The sequence below is a fragment of the Bubalus bubalis genome, chromosome 17, assembly GCF_019923935.1.
Source record: "Bubalus bubalis isolate 160015118507 breed Murrah chromosome 17, NDDB_SH_1, whole genome shotgun sequence".
NCBI classification, from domain to species: Eukaryota; Metazoa; Chordata; class Mammalia; order Artiodactyla; family Bovidae; genus Bubalus; species Bubalus bubalis.
This window is the reverse complement of record NC_059173.1, coordinates 68995177-69012797: the sequence shown is the minus strand read 5'-3', so window position 1 is coordinate 69012797 and position 17621 is coordinate 68995177. Positions and strand designations below refer to the sequence as shown.

The following is a 17621-nucleotide window of genomic DNA, read 5'->3' as shown; positions in this document are numbered from 1 at the left end:
CAGAAAACTTTTATCACATTAATGATGGAGGTTGAAAATACAAAGTTTTACATGATATGCTGATTAATCTTAATTGTTTGGGTCTCTGGGTTACATGATGACTCCATAGTCTGTGATCTCAAAGTTGCCTGTGGTCAATAGCTATACTGGTAAAACCCAACCCAACTTTTTATAGTTGAAATTGCAGATAGTGGCCCATCACTCTCCTCTCTCTTTTCACTCTTAATATCCAACTTATTCCTAAAATGTGCCTAACATTTTGTTATGTTCACTTTCCAAACAAATTACAAACATCACTGCTCAAAGAGGGCTATATTCCAGCAATTTTTATATATAAGAATACCTATAAATATTTTAGGAGAAGGCAATGGCACCCCACTCCAGTACTCTTGCCTGGAAAATCCCATGGGCGGAGGAGCCTGGTAGGCTGCAGTCCATGGGGTCGAGAAGAGTTGGACGCAACTGAGCGATTTCACTTTCACTTTTCACTTTCATGCATTGGAAAAGGAAATGGCAACCCACTCCAGTGTTCTTGCCTGGAGAGTCCCAGGGACGGGGGAGCCTGGTGGGCTGCCGTCTGTGGGGTCGCACAGAGTTGGACACGACTGAAATGACTTAGCAGCAGCAGCATAAATATTTTAAATAATTTAAAATATTATACTAATAAAAAAATTGTCTAGTTTTACCTCTCACCTATTTGATGTGTTTTCATCTGCTTTTACTGAAAGTGCTATTCTAAAGCACATGCACTGGAATCAAAATGCAGTAATGTGCTCAGAATAAATATATCACAAAACTAAACTGTGTCTATCAAAACTTACCAGAAGGAGTCAAGTGTAATTGGTGCATGTCAAGGATGTTCAAATTTGAAATATGAAAATTATTAGTCTCATACACAGTGGAATTATTCCAAATGTCCTGGAATCTTCTTTCTACCTGTACCATACCTATGAAGTCCAAACCAAAGTCCCTGTCATGGCAGTTTAAAGAACACATATGTTATGTGAGACATTTACCATGTCATCTACTTGTGATTTTTGTGTGTGTGAATACTATTAGAGATCTTTTGTGATCGCCAGTATGAGGTATACTTTCTATAGTCTTGATAATTTTGAGAGTCGGGTTTTAAGAGAAGGAAGCAGTGTGTGCCTCTCAAAAGAAATAATTTTACAAAAATGAATATGAGGAACTAAGTATCTAGCTTTAGTATCCAAACATTTTCATTTAAATCTTGCTTGCTTTTCAGAATTTTATGTTTTGTATTAATGTTTTGAATAATAGCCTTCTTCCCACCCACATCACCCATGAATATATGATTTTGATATGGAAATTACATAGTACAAATAAGTGACTTACAATGTTTCTTGGTGCTGGGATTGTGTGATAAACATATGATAAAAAGTGAAATATAAAAATTGAAAATTGTCTACCTCTTCAATTCCCTACGCAGTGGTAAATTTTCACTTTTATTGGGCTCATAAATTCTTCAGAGTTTTTGTTCAGTTTGTAATGAGCCTTGTATGAGAAATCATGCCAAGAAACAGCAAATCATATTGGACATAAAATAAAAATGCTTGGATTGAACTATTAAAGAAAAATATTTCAAAGGATGACTTTTAATGGAGACTAACAGTGGTCATGACTATTTCAGATTCTTTGCCTGGCACGATTGTGACTCGGATATCAGTTTATGATGTGGATTCGAATCCAGCTTTCACCTTCAGTTTTGTCAAAGAGAGTAATTCTGGAACCAAGTTTGCTATTGATCGGAACACTGGGGTAGTGGTGCTGGTTGAAACACTGGATTTTGAGGAAGCTACTAAATATGAGCTGCAGATCCAAATTTCAGATTTGGCACACCAAACAGAGGGGACAGTCACTGTCCATGTGCTGGACGTCAACGATAACCCACCAGTATTTTCTCAGGATTCTTACCAGGTAAATAGCATAAAGAGATGCTGAGACCATGACCAAACTTGAAAGAACAGGGAATAATGCAAACTGAACCATAGTCAACAAAGTAATGGAGACAGACAGATAGTATTCACTGTTTTTACTGCCTAAGTTGGTGCTGAGAGTTTTATATTTAGCATCATGGAGAATAGAAGTACATATGGAGTTGAATCTCTCATTCAATTCAATTTCTTAAGTATGTAAGTAACATAAGGCTCATAATTACACAATGTACAGTGTAATGAAACATTAGTGAATACATTAGTGAATGCATTAGCTATCCTCCACTACACAGAAATAATCTAGAAGGAAATTTTTCATAATAAAAATCAATACTGCATGAAACAACTTTTAAAATTTTTTAATTTTGTTTTTCTGAATTCTGGAACTACTAACACAATCTTCTTAATATGTCCACTCTATAAATTAATAACACCTAATAAAGTCAGGTTCTCTGTTACTTCCATAAACAAAATAAATAAAAGAGTCAGGTCCTGGCTCTGTTCATGAAAATAGCTGCGTTCTTTAAGCACAGGGCCTGTCTCTTTCTTCTTTTTCCCCTTAGGTCACCATTTCTGAACTGGTGCCTCTGGGGCATCCAGTGCTGACCGTTGTGGCCACAGACGTGGAAAGCAGTGAGAACATGACTTACAGGATCCTCTCCTCTTCCAAGATGTTTTCAGTTGATCCTACCAATGGTGAGTTATTTGTAGTGGCTGTAGCATTCATAGGTTTGGGTTACAGAGAGGAAACCTGAAATAATCCTTTCCAAATATGCCTAAAATAGCCCCAGGCCCTCCTGCTGGGATCATAGACAGCACCTTCTTATTTCTCTTCATGTCAGATGCTGTGGTAGCAAATTCTGGTACTGTTTCTCTTCTCCAACATCTCAGTGGTTGGAAAGAAAAAGGAACTGATTAAATGCTGGCAAATGCACAGAAATTCAGAGACCTCAGTATAGTAAACACCAGTTCGTTCAGCTGTCTGATTACAGTTGGGGTAATTAACCAGGCCTCCATAAGAATCAAAGTAAAATGGAAGGGATTCATTTAGAACTTAAGACTGCATGTTACCAGAATTTGGAAGCTTTTTTCCCAAGCCAAGTATAAGAAGTTGGGTAATAGTATCATATATTCAACAAGGAACACAAAAAACTGAAACAGGAAAGTTTTTTGAGTACCTCTGTTAAGTGCAGTGGGCTTCCCTGGTGGCTCAGATGGTAAAGAATCTGCCTGCAATGCAGGACACCAGCTTCAATCCCTGGGTCAGGAAGATTCCCTGGAGAAGAGAATGGCAACTCACTCCAAAATCCTTGCCATGAGAAGTCCATGGACAAAGTAGCCTGGCAGGTTACAGTCCATAGTGTTGCAAAAAGTCAGACATGACTGAGAGACATTTACTCATTAAGTAGAATGTTCTGTGGTTTTGATGCTGTTCTTATTTCTTTGATGCCTCACAAGGCTCTTTGGTTATTAGAGATCAAGACATTTATGGTTGTAAAATGCATTCAGGCAAGTGATTACAGAAAAGTTAAGCATTGTATAGAGAAAATATAACAGCAAGTAGAGTCCCTTGGACAGCAAGAAGATCAAACCAGTCAATCCTAAAGGAAATCAACCCTGATTATTCATTGGAAGGACTGATGCTGAAGCTGAAGCTCCAATATGTTGGCCACCTGATGTGAAGAGCTGACTCATTAGAAAAGACTCCGATGCTGGGAAAGATTGAAGGCAGGAGGAGAAGGGAGCAATAGAAGATGAGATGGTTGGATGGAATCACAGACTCAATAGATATGAATTTGAGCAAATTCTGGGAGATAGTGAAGGACAGAGAAGCCTGGCTTGCTGAAATCCATGAGATCACAAAGAGTCAGATTTAACTTAGCAACTGAACAACAGACATTAAAAGCCAAACTTAATAAAGATGAATAATTAATAAAGCACTGTCCATAGCAGAGCACACTCCAGAAAAATAACAGGGCCTGGGACATGGACATCACCAGATGGTCAACACTGAAACCAGACTGATTATATTCTTTGCAGTCAAAGATGGAGAAGCTCTATACAGTCAGCAAAAAAAAAAAAAAAAAAAAAAAAATCTGGAGCTGACTGTGTCTCAGATCATGAACTCCTTATTGCCAAATTCAGAATTAAATTGAAGAAAGTATGAAAAACAACTAGACCATTCAGATATGACCTAAATCAAATCCCTTATGATTATATAGTGGAAGTGACAAATAGATTCAAGAGGTTAGATCTGATAGATAGAGTGCCTGAAGAACTATAGATGGAAGTTTATAAAACTGTACAGGAGGTGGTGATCAAAACCATCCCCAAGGAGAAGAAATACAAAAGGAATAAATGGTTGTCTCGGGAGACCTTATAATCAGCTAAGAAAAGAAGAGAAGCGAAAGGCAAAGGAGAAAAGAAAAGATATATCTTTCTGAATGCAGAGTTCCAAAAAATAGAAAGGAGAAATAAGAAAGCCTTCCTAAGTGATCAATGCAAAAAAAAAAAAAAAATAGAGATAAACAATAAAATGGGAAAGACTAGAGATCTATTCAAGAAAATTAGAGATACCAAGGAAACATTGCATGAAAAGATGGTCACAATAAAGGACAGAAACGGTAGGGACCTAACAGAAGGAGAAGATATTAAGAAGAGGTGGCAAGAATACACAGAAACTATACAAAAAAGATCTTCATGACCCAGATAACCATGATGGTGTGATCACTCACCTAGAGCCAGACATCCTGGAATGTGAAGTCAAGTGGACCTTAGGAAGCATCACTATAAACAGAGCTGGTGGAGATGATGGAATTCCAGCTGAGCTATTTCAAATCCTAAAAGATGATGCTGTAAAATTACTGCACTCAATATACTGGCAAATTTGGAAAACTCAGCAGTGACCACAGGACTGGAAAAGGTCAGTTTTCATTCCAATCCCAAAGAGAGGCAATGCCAAAGATGTTCAAACTACCACACGATTGCACTCATCTCACACACCAGCATAGTAATGCTGAAATTTCTCCAAGCTAGGCTTCAAGTGTATGTGAACTGAGAACTTCCAGATGTTCAAGCTGGATTAAGAAAAGGCAGAAGAAACAGAGATCAAATTGCCAACATCTGCTGGATCATAGAAAAGTATTTACTTTGCTTCATTGAATATGCTAAAGACTTTGACCGTGTGGATCACAACAAACTGTGGAAAATTCTTCAAGTGACAGGAATACCAGACCACCTGACCTGCCTCTTGAGAAACCTGTATGCAGGTCAGGAAGCAACAGTTAGAACTGGACATGGGACAACAGACTGGTTCCAAACAGGGAAAGATGTACCTCAAGGCTTTATATTGTCACTGTGCTTATTTAACTATATGCAGAGTATGTCATGAGAAACACTGGGCTAGATGAAGCACAAGCTGGAATCCAGATTGCCAGGAGAAATATCAATAACCTCAGATATGCAGATGACACCACCCTTATGGCAGAAAGTGAAGAGGAACTAAAAAACCTCTCGATGAAAGTAAAAGAGGAGAGTGAAAAAGTGGGCTTAAAGCTCAACATTCAGAAAACTAAGATCATGGCATCTGGTCCCATCACTTCATGGGAAATAGATGGGGAAATAGTGGAAATAGTGAGAGACTATTTTTTGGAGTCCAAAATCACTGCAGATGGTGACTGCAGCCATAAAATTAAAAGACGCTTGCTCCTTGGAAGAAAAGCTATGACAAACCTATGCAGCATTTTAAAAAGTACAGACATTACTTTGCGGACAAAGGTCCATCTAGTCAAAGCTATGGCTTTTATATGGATGTGAGAGTTGGACTATAAAGAAAGCTGAGCACCGAAGAATCGATGCTTTTGAACTGTTGTGTTGGAGAAGACTCTTGAGAGTCCCTTGGACTATAAGGAGATCCAACCAGTCCATCCTAAAGGAGATCAGTCCTGCATATGCATTGAAAGGACTGATGCTGAAGCTGAAGCTCCAATACTTTGGCCACCTCATGCGAAGAACTAACTCACTGGAAAAGACCCTGATGCTGGGAAAGGGTCCTGAAGGCAGGAGGAGAAGGGGACGACAGAGGATGAGATGGTTGAATGGCATCAACGACTGGATGGACATGAGTTTAAGCAAGCTTCTGGGAGTTGGTGATGGACAGGGAAGCCTGCCCTGCTGCCGTGCATGGGGCTGCAAAGAGTCAGACACGATTGAGCGACTGAACACGGGACGCATTATGCTGTGTGTTCCCCATCTGTACCCGCCACCGCGTCATTTCACAAGGGAGAGCTGACTTAGAAGTTAACTTTGGAAAGATGGATGTTAACTGGTTTACTGTTACTAGGTTTACTGTTCTGATAGTTTTGCAGTTACATGAATACTGAATCCTTATCTTGTATACACTGGAGACTAATACAGTGTTGTATGTCAATTATATTCTAAATTTTAAAAAGTTAACCTCAGGATTGCCTGAAGGGAGAATCTGGTATGAGGCCCTCGGAATGTGATAATTGGGAGAAGTAGCTAATGTAGCCCCGTGGCCTGTGGATGAATGGCTACTGTGTGGATTTAAATATGTCAGGAATTTGACTTTTCTGTCCCTCTGTCTTAGGGTGTCTCACTCTCTTGCCTGTAGCAAATCACAATCCTGGCAGCACTTTTCTTTTTATTTGTATTAGCAACAAACTTTACAGTAAGACATTGATTAGAATGTTTTTAAAATCTTGACTGTTACCTTGTCAGCTGAGTTCATAGTGGGACTCTAACTGAAATGTGGCATTTAAAAGATACTGGTTTTTTTTTTCTTTCTTCATGGCTGTACTAAAAGCACATTTACCTTAGAAAAACATTTTTACCTACATACATATATATATATATATTAGAATAATAAAAATGTATTACATATATTTTAAAATGTGGATTTTAAAATGATAAAATATATTACATATATTTCATCAATAGTGGGAAAATCCACTTGCTGAATAAACCCATAGCTTTAGGAAAGACCTATATAGAATTAAGCGATAGTTGTTAAGTCTGCATTATTATATTTACTACTTTCATTTGACTCGAATGAATACCATCTGATATTTCCAGAAATTTATGCCAGAATGTCTCTATGCATGTTTCTATTGATGGTAGAATGAGTTATACATTATTCAAATAAGAATGTGTGTGTGTTCAGTTGCTTCAGTCATGTCTGACTCTTTGCAACCCCATGTACTGTAGCCCTCCAGACTCCTCTGTCTATGAGATTCTCCAGGCAAGAATACTGGAGTGGGTTGCCATTTCCTTCTCCAGAGGATATTCCCAACCCAGGTATCAAACACATATCTCTTGCATTTCATGTACTACAGGTGGATTATTTACCTGCTAAGCCACCTGGGAAGCCACCTTTCCTTAAAAAGTAGTAATGGGACAATTTACCATACAAAAATGAATTTAAAAAAATTATGGCAAATAATCTTTAAGCAGCACATGTATTTAATTGAGTGAACCCCATGAATATTTCTGAATCTTAAGTGTTACAGAAGTATAAATATAATAATTTAAGCTTTCTATTTAGGGTTACCCTTGGTTATAACTTAAATGACACATCTAACAGATAACTTTACATATTAGTAAATATTTGCTGACTAAGAGGATCATACAAATTTTATTTCACAACACTGTAAGGCTGTGTTGTTTTTCAGGCACAATATTTACTATCAATCCTGTCTTCCTTATGGAGAGAAAATCAACAATTCGATTTCTTGTTGAAGCCAGTGATGGTGGATTCCCTGACCTGAAGGCTGTTACCTTAGTGGAGACAGAAATACAAGATATGAACAATTATGCCCCTGAGTTTGCAATAGAATATTATAATCTTAGCTTAAGTGAAGACACTCCAGTTGGAAGCACACTTGTCACCTTCTCAACCATTGACTGTGACTGGACCCGTGAAAACACACATGTTGAATATTCTATCATCAGTGGTAATTCACAGAACAATTTCCATGTGGAAACTAGTTTTATTCATTCAGAATATTCTTATAAGCAAGTTGGTTATCTAGTGTTGCTTCACCATCTGGACAGAGAAGCAACTGCCAGTCATGAGCTTGTCCTTCTGGCATTTGACCATGGTTGCCCTCCACTGAGTTCCTCAGCCACTGTATCAATAGAAGTCCTCGATGTGGATGATAACCCACCTGCATTCAGCAGTCTGGAATATTATGCCCACATCAAGGAAAGTGCCCCTCCAGGGAGTCCCATCATTGTGGTCTCAGCGAGTGACCGTGACATGGGCTCACATGCGGAAGTCAGCTACTACTTAACCTCTGGAAATGAGAAGCAGCATTTTTGCTTAGAAGAAAAAACTGGAGTTCTTTCTTTGATTAAACCACTAGATTATGAAGAAACGATAAAATTTATTTTAACTGTCCAAGCTTCAGATGAGGAAAGGAAGCATTTCTCTTTTGCAATTGTGTTTGTCAATGTCCTGGATGATAATGATCATGCACCTCAGTTTATGTTCCCAAACTTGAACTGTGCTGTTCCTGAAAATCTACCTGTTTTCTCCACCATATGTTCTGTAAATGCTTTGGATTTTGATGCAGGTCCTTATGGAGACATGACCTATTCTATTGTATCACCCTGTCCTCTCCCTCATGAAACGCCACATGATCATAACTTCTTCCTCATTGACCCTTTAACAGGGGATATTAGTGCCCAGCAAGTCCTTGACTATGAAAATGACAACAAATACTGCCTCATAGTTCAGGCCAAAGACAAGGGTGACTCAACAGCCTCCTTAGTGGTTTGGGTGGATGTTGAAGGGATAGATGAGTTTGAACCCATTTTCACTCAGGATCAATATTTTTTCAACCTCCCAGAAAAGAGTCATGTAAGACATTTGATTGGCAGAGTGGAAGCATCAGATGCAGATGCTGGTGTTGACGGAGTCATCCTTTACTCCCTTGAAACTCCATCTCCTTTCTTTTCAGTAAATAAAACTAATGGAAATATTTATTTGAGTAGAGCACTTCCCCTAATAAAAAGTCAAGTTGGCAAAGAAGACACCATTGAAATGAAGATAATTGCTCATAGCCCCAAAATGGACTCCAAGTTTACATCTTGTACTGTTTTTGTGAATGTGTCTTTTTCCTCAGAAGGGAAACATTCTGCAGGATCAGCTAGCAGCTTTTTGATCAGTCTCACCATCTCCTTTCTAGTGTTTTTGTTGCTTGTCTTCATTCTAATTGTACTGCTTTTAAAACATAAACAAAAAGATGCAATAAATAATTATGAAGAAAAGAAAATGTCATCATCCTTAGATATCAATTTGAGACTGACCAGGGATGCCAGTGCACTGAAACCCTTCCAGAAAACTAATGAAAGCGGTGATAAGGCAGTGCCTGTGGACTCCACACCTGAATGGTTGAGTTTAATAAGAGTCATGGAGAAGGACATTGCACATCTGTATAGGCACTCAAACTCCAGTGATCACTGTTCTGTGGAAGGAGAGACAGCAGAAGATAAGGAAATCCAGAGGATAAATGAACACCCTTACAGAAAGGATGATGACTCAACTTTGAGTGATCAGGAGTCCAGGGTGCCAGACTCTGGGATTCCAAGGGACTCAGACCAGCTCTCTTGTTTGTCTGGGGGAACTGATGTGATGGTCACTGCTGAAACAGCAGAAACCAGCCATATGTTTGAGGAAGGAGATCAAGGAGAGGGCCGTGGCATGACCTATGTTCAAAATAATGTCTTACCCCAGCCACTGAAGAAGAGAGAGGTAAAAGTGGACACCCAGACTGATGTCAGAAAAGAGACTGTCTTTATTTCAAGTGATCAGGAAGCAGGATGTGCAGCTCTCTCAGCCCAGAAAGACTCTGATCATGATGTCATGATGAGATATCCCTGGGATTATCTCCTTAGTTGGGAACCCAAATTCCAACCTCTTGCCTCAGTATTTAATGATATTGCAAAACTAAAGGATGAGCATTTACATATGCCTGGCATTCCAAAAGAGAAGAAATCTTTTGTTTTTCCACCCCCTTTGATAACAGCAGTTGCCCAACATGGGATTAAAGCAGTTCCACCAAGAATGCCAGCCATAACTTCAAGGCAGGTACTTCAGAAATACCCACACTCCCCCATTCGCTATCATCACAGTTCTCTGCCAGAAGACATGACTCTCAGTTTTTCCCCATCTCTTTCACTACTGACCACACAGACCCCTGCCATGACTCCCCTGCTGTCAGATGGAGAATTATTTGGGACACATTTGAGTGGTTCTTGCCTTGAACCTAAAGCAGCAGATGGAGTTCAAATATAAAACAATGGTGATATCGAGCACCTGCTCCCCATTGGTCACGAATGACTGGACAAAACATTCCAAAGCAAGCTCCTTGAGATGAGGTTCATTCATCTACAAGTGAGGGGTATAATTTAGTCTGGGTTTTTAGAACCCTCTCATTTAAGTTTATCAAATTTATTTCAGCCTTAATGATAAGTTACTCTGTCTTTTAACCTCTACGTTTTGCTGTCAGGATTCAAGTTTGTATATATTAAGTAGTGTATATTCTACCATACCTGGTCTTCTGTATGGCTAGATTTCCAAAGGTCACAGTGAACTTGACTGACTGCCAAAATGTTTATATGAAAAAGAATGGAAATATAATATACTGCATTTTGGTCACATTACTGCTGATTATACTGCTATTTATAAAGCAAAATTAGTAAAGACTGAATAAAGAATGAGTGTAGGACAGAAAGTAACAGAGAGGGAAAATTTGGAAGGATAAACAAGTTATAAAATGAAGCAATTGGCTGCAGATCTGATATAGTTGAAAATGCGTTTCTCCACTTCCTCCATAAAGCACACTTGTGGAGGTTAGCCATAATTTGAATTTAGTAGGGTGTCTTTTGGAAATCTAATGAGAACTTAAGAGTGAAATTTGTCATAACTCTGTGTCAAATAAAACAAATTTATTCTTGATTAAATGAACCAGAAATGCATGTTTTAAATGAAGAGCTAGTACTGATAAAGCAATAAGTGTGTGGTTGTCTGCCACCAAAGATGTGTTTCCTTGGCCTTCTTTAAAAATAAAATGATCTTGTAACGTGGTACAGATACAGACTTTAACCTTTAAAGATTAATTTGAATATATTTCTTCATGTTCTTCTACAAACAGTAACTTTATATGAGAAATAATTTATCCACTCAATGTCAGTTTAAGAGGTTTTACACAGGTAAAATTATGTTATTTGCTGATAATAAATTTCATATAATAATTTAGCAACATATTTTAATGATTTTATGTAAATATTCTTATAAAAGTAAATAATAGATGTCAGAAGTCTTTATTCCATTTGTTCATACTTATATTTAGTTTTAATAGTCATTAGATATAGCAGCTTGTCAACATGGTTAAAATAATTTTGTTTTGTACAGCTACTGGTTCAGAAATATAGTGGTGTAGTTTGGTGCTCATATATGTATATACCGCTATCTCTTTCTGTCTGATGAACCAGAGAATTCATCAGAGATTCTTATCCCTTCCAAGAAAGCAGAGCACATCTTGATGAGGCTTGTCCAGAAGTCATCCAAGGTAGGTAATGTGGCCAGGCTTTGAAAGAAGAGTTTAGGAGTCTAACATCGAGTCTAGAGGGCATCTGGTGTGGTTTTCTTAGCAGTTACTATGGGATTCAGCTAGAGAAACATTTCCTTTATGTTTTCTTTCAGTAGGCCTCATCTGTAAAGTTATGTGAGATAACTAATGTGTCTTTACTGAGAAACACTGTAAGATGACATGTTTGATATCTAGTTTTGCAGATAAATAATTCTGAGGCTTCCTGTGCTGATTTTATCAGTTATATACTAGAAGTTGTATGAAACACGCAGGTTTTTTAAGAGGGCTGGAATCCTAGGGAAAGTGATTTAGGTATGGAACAAGTAAATAGTAAAAGATGAATGCCTGTCTCTCTTTTTCTCTGGCATCTGGAGAAGAAGATTTCATAGTTTTTTATAAAGATGATAATAACAGTTATTTCAGCATTCCAATGTTTATTCTCTCTTTGATTTCCTTCAAAAGATTTCTTTGAGCATATGAAGAAATACTATACTGATTTCCTCTTCTAACTGTTAGGTAGTTAGAATCGGAAACAGAAGTCCAGAATGGGGGTGGCCAAAAGACAAGAAAGGGAAAAGCCCGCAAAAATAGAACAAGGGAAGGTCTGAGGACCAGAGTGAGGACCTCAGGTAGAACAAACAGCACTCCTGGCTAGCCCAATTTACATAGGGCAGGCCCAGGGGGAGGAAAAAACATATAAAAATGTGCCCTCATGCTTCGAGGATGGATTTGCCCCCTATTTTCTAAATAAAATAGAGCTGTAACAGAGCTGTAACACTGATTTGTCTAAGAGCTGTAACACAGTCTGTCCAGGACCTGAGAGCTGTGACGTGCCAAGGGCTTTAATGTCCATCACCCCAAATCTTTGTTGTGACGAGACAGAACTGAGGAGCGTACACTCACCTGACATAACTATACACGGAAGTTTTGTTTGGCAACAGAATTATTTCTTGTAACAAAGACCATTTTGTTGTTTTTAATTAAACAGGTTCTTCATTACTTATGCTTAAAAAGTTATCTATCTAACTCTTCCATAAGTTATGTGCCTGTGATTTTATTACTCATTCTGGACATGATTCTGCATGTTTCCTAAACATTTAATAAAAACAGAAGACATGAAATATTTAGTGCTATTCCTTACCAACGTCTAGTGGATTTTTAATTGATGACTTTATTAATACAGTATCCATGCTGCACCACCTCCGAATGACCGTTACAGTAGAGTTGAGAGTAAAAATGTGAACATGCTGGTTAAGTGTTTGCAATAAGTCATATGTCAGCCCTTTCAACTAGAGTGCTTTTTTCCTAAGTAAACAATATAATTTGTACGGTTTTCCTTCAAGTTTAATATTAACTTGCCTCATATGTTCTGTGTTACTTTGCTGATCTACACACCAGCTTTCGCACTCTGGAGGGGGTACAGAACTTGTTAGTGGAAAATCATATTAAGCCCCAAATTCATAAGCTATAAAATAAAAGACAGTTGTCTCTTGTGGAATTTTGGCTGACTGAAATTCTGGACTTTCTTGTTGGCAGCCTTAAAAATACTGGTGTAAATCAGGACCAAATGAATATCAAGATTCCATGTCCTAGTAGTAATCATTGAATTAGCTTCCAAAACAGATTCCTAGGCAAAGAAAGGGAAAATGCTGCATCTTCAGGGATTTGATAACTTAACTGTTCTGTAAAAATATTAAAATGCACTGTAAGCTACCAGTTGCTTACAAGTGTGCACACTTGGTCCATGATAGATGTCCAGGTGAAAAAGGTTCTCAGAACCTTTACCCTCAGTTTCAGAGCCCCACCCTTACTGTGTTTTCTAGAAGTTATGGTAATGAAAATTATTAATTTAAAAATTGTTCCCATCCAAACATGTCTTGTTACTTTGTTTCGTTTTGACATTTTACACATACCTTAACTTTAAGTAAAAAAAGGCAAGACATAACTAAAAGGATCTAAGATGTTAACCCACTGCAGAGCAATGAAGGATATGAAGTGAACATGTGATGTTATGGATAAGCTCATTGGGTTTGTCTTAGTTGAGCTCAAAGAATAGAGCTATCTGTTTGGCCACAGCTGGAGAGAGTTTGTATGGAAACTCATTCTGTCCAAGAGGAATTCCAGGATCAGGGAAGTTGCAGAAGCTTTATTTATAACCCAAACTGGGCATTGCAGTGTGAGTCACTGAAAGCAGCTTCCATCTGTTACAAAGATGGAGGGAGAAAAGAAGGGAAGGAGAGAAAGAACAAAGGACAGAAGAGAAAACAGACAGTCAAAGCTGAAAAGGGATAGTTTAGGGCATGGGTAGAGAAATGCAAGAATGCAAAAGGTTAAGACTTGTGAAAACAAGTTTTTACATGTGAAGATTTTGCTGAGTCACTTGCCCTTTGAAAGTTCATCCTTTTGAAGAATCTCTCTCCTTTTAAAAGAATTTCTTTCCACCTTCTTCCTATTCAAGTCTTTCCCTCCATCATCTGAAAATTTAGGTTTATCAAGTTGTGAACCTAAAGCTAGGCAACAATTAACTAGAATACATTTGACCATAAGCACTTGAATTTGTTGTGGTTTTGGGTCTTTTTTTGGGGGGGGGGGGAGTGAATTAAAAAAAATAGAATGATTGCCTTACCTTATTCCCCACTCTACATAACCTTGACATTGTAAGAGCCACTATTTTGAGTAGGTAACATTCCCATATAATGGAAGCTGGGACAGAATATGGAATTTTAATACCTAGTCTTTTTTCCCAGTAGCTCATTCTTTTTAAAAATGAGTGCTTGCTTGGTAGTTGGGATTTTATATTAAAAAGTTATATATTACTTAACTTTGTAACCACATATAGACATAATCAATAGTGTCTTCTCAAGTATAATCAATTTTATTTGAATTCTGGTGACATAAATTATTTTAATTCCATATGCATCAAAGAAATTTGTTTATTAGAAACAAAATTATGGCAACCTTAGAAAGAATCAGCCACAAATGGCTTCAGGCTATTTCTTTCTCTTAGACGCTTGGCTATTTAATTAATGACAATTTAGCACTTCCTACTATTTTGGTCTATATAATTTTCTTCATTTCACCCAATATATTTGCTAAACCAAAACTGTGAAGTGAGTAGGAGAGAAGGAAAAGCATATCAAATAAGTAACAGATGCACAAGTGCATCTCTTGAATGAGAAAGAATTATTTTGGTTAGAAAACTAAATACATGGATTTGTTTGTTAGATAGCAAACCCTCAGGGCCAGGGCCTGGTCTCCACCTGTATTATGAAATACAGATGTTCTTAGAATGAATGAGCACACATGTGAATGGGCACAGAGTAGGTCATAGTGTGAAGGTGCAGCACTTAAGCCTTAATCCCATTAGGTGGGAATTCTAGCACAGTTCTGTGATTTTTAACCAGTCATAGGAGAGAGAGAAAGTCAGTGTAAAGAGCCTATCAAAATATTGTAGAATTTCTTCAGTTCAGTTCAGTTCAGTTCATTTGCTCAGTTGTGTCCGACTCTTTGCGACCCCATGAATCGCAGCACGCCAGGCCTCCCTGTCCATCACCAACTCCCAGAGTTCACTCAGACTCACGTCCATCGAGTCAGTGATACCATCCAGCCATCTCATCCTCTGTTGTCCCCTTCTCCTCTTGCCCCCAATCCCTCCCAGCATCAGAGTCTTTTCCAATGAGTCAACTCTTCGCATGAGGTGGCCAAAGGACTGGAGTTTCAGCTTTAGCATCATTTCTTCCAAAGAAATCCCAGGGCTGATCTCCTTCAGAATGGACTGGTTGGATCTCCTTGCAGTCCAAGGGACTCTCAAGAGTCTTCTCCAACACCACAGTTCAAAAGCATCAATTCTTCGGTGCTCAGCCTTCTTCACAGTCCAACTCTCACATCCATACATGACCACAGGAAAAACCATAGCCTTGACTAGACGGATCTTTGTTGGCAAAGTAATGTCTCTGCTTTTGAATACGCTATCAGAGAAGGCAATGGCACCCCACTCCAGTACTTTTGCCTGGAAAATCCCATGGATGGAGGAGCCTGGTAGGCTGCAGTCCATGGGGTCGCTAGAGTCTGACACGACTGAGCGACTTCACTTTCACTTTTCACTTTCATGCATGGGAGGAGGAAATGGCAACCCACTCCAGTGTTCTTGCCTGGAGAATCCCAGAGATGGGGGAGCCGGGTGGGCTGCCGTCTCTGGGGTCGCACAGAGTCGGACACGACTGAAGCGACTTAGCAGATCTAGGTTGGTCATAACTTTCCTTCCAAGAAGTAAGTGTCTTTTAATTTCATGGCTTCAGTCACCATCTGCAGTGATTTTGGAGCCCAAAAAAATAAAGTCTGACACAGTTTCCACTGTTTCCCCATCTATTTCCCATGAAGTGATGGGACTGGATGCCATGATCTTTGTTTTCTGAATGTTGAGCTTTAAGCCAACTTTTTCACTCTCCTCTTTCACTTTCATCAAGAGGCTTTTTAGTTCCTCTTCACTTTCTGCCATAAGGGTGGTGTCATCTGCATATCTAAGGTTATTGATATTTCTCCCGGCAGTCTTGATTCCAGCTTGTGTTTCTTCCAGTCCAGTGTTTCTCATGATGTACTCTGTGTATAAGTTAAATAAGCAGGGTGACAATATGCAGCCTTGACGTACTCCTTTTCCTATTTGGAACCAGTCTGTCGTTCCATGTCCAGTTCTAACTGTTGCTTCCTGACCTGCATACAGATTTCTCAAGAGGCAGGTCAGGTGGTCTGGTATTCCCAACTGTTTCAGAATTTTCCACAGTTTATTGTGATCCACACAGTAAAAGGCTTTGGCATAGTCAATAAAGCAGAAATAGATGTTTTTCTGGAACTCTCTTGCTTTTTCCATGATCCAGCGGATGTTGGCAATTTGATCTCTGGTTCCTCTGCCTTTTCTAAATGCCCAGGTATTTCCATCTTTAATCTCATTTTTTTTCTCTTCCTCCCTTCCTCACAATATCCATACATCGCATATGAGTTTTAGACATAATAGAAACAAGTTATAGATGTCATTTAAAAGCATATTGTTTGAGACAGTGACATTACATGACTAAGCACGTTGGTTTAATTTAATTTCAGTTTGTGTATTAAACTGTAACTGACCTATGGCTTGAATGCAGTTCCACCAATAAAAGAAGAGAATATAGTCAAGTAGATAAGCCTAGAATGCTATCATCAAAATTTATTAAAATGCAAAATAAAAGCAATATAAATAATTTATGATGGAAATTCTATATATGTATATACTTAGTATGTGTTGGAAAGTGATACTTTAAACAACTACAGGTTATTTAAAGCATACTGAGGAATTGAGGGAAGGAGTAAACATGATATTATTTCTTCTCATACCATAAACAAAATGAATCTTAGCTAGATTAATGAGTAAAAGTTAAAATGAAACCATAAGGACTGGAAGAAAAGCATAGAATAAATGTGGGAAAGACCATTTTTTAAATATAAGAGCAAAAGTAATGTGAAAACTTCAAACTATGACAATAAATAGTACTGTAGCAAGTTATGAGAAGTGACAATTGGGAAATACTTCATAAATTTAGTCAACAAATATTTAGTACCTATTGTGGACAAAGTATGGATCTGCACTCTGGAGATACTAGAGTCAAGAGAATAGATAAAACCAGTGCATTTATAGTACTTCCTTTTTATTGAGTGAGACAAAATTAAAATAAAATTTCAAGTAATGGTAAGTGTTATTATAAGAAGAAAATATTTTAAAAGCTATAAAGAAAAGAAAAGAAGACGTCAATAATTGACAAGGTTGTGGGGGAATACAATTTTGAATGAATATTTGAAGCATGTTTTTGATACGGTGCTGTTTGAACTGAATGAATTGAATGAGCCACACAAAGATCTGAGGGGAAAATATTGAAGGTACATGAGTGAACAAGTACAGGGCTTGGGATAGGAGCACTTTTAGTGTTTGGAAAACTAAAGCCAATGTGGTCCAGAATTAGTGAGAGGAAGAGTAGCAGGAAATAAAATTATGGAGGTAACTAGGGTTCAGATTGGAGAAGGC

At 38.1% G+C, this 17621-nt stretch overlaps 1 protein-coding gene across 1 annotated transcript in view; it reads left to right on the top strand.

Moving 5' to 3' along the window:
* DCHS2 (dachsous cadherin-related 2) overlaps positions 1-13189 on the top strand; it is a 266320-nt gene extending 253131 nt beyond the window's left edge. Inside the window, exons 18-20 of the mRNA XM_044930576.2 lie at positions 1652-1938; positions 2519-2651; positions 7646-13189. Coding sequence (XP_044786511.2) covers positions 1652-1938; positions 2519-2651; positions 7646-10272 — 3047 coding nt within the window. The 3' untranslated portion in view covers positions 10273-13189. The remainder of the gene's footprint in view (positions 1-1651; positions 1939-2518; positions 2652-7645) is intronic.
* Positions 13190-17621: the final 4432 nt, after the last annotated feature.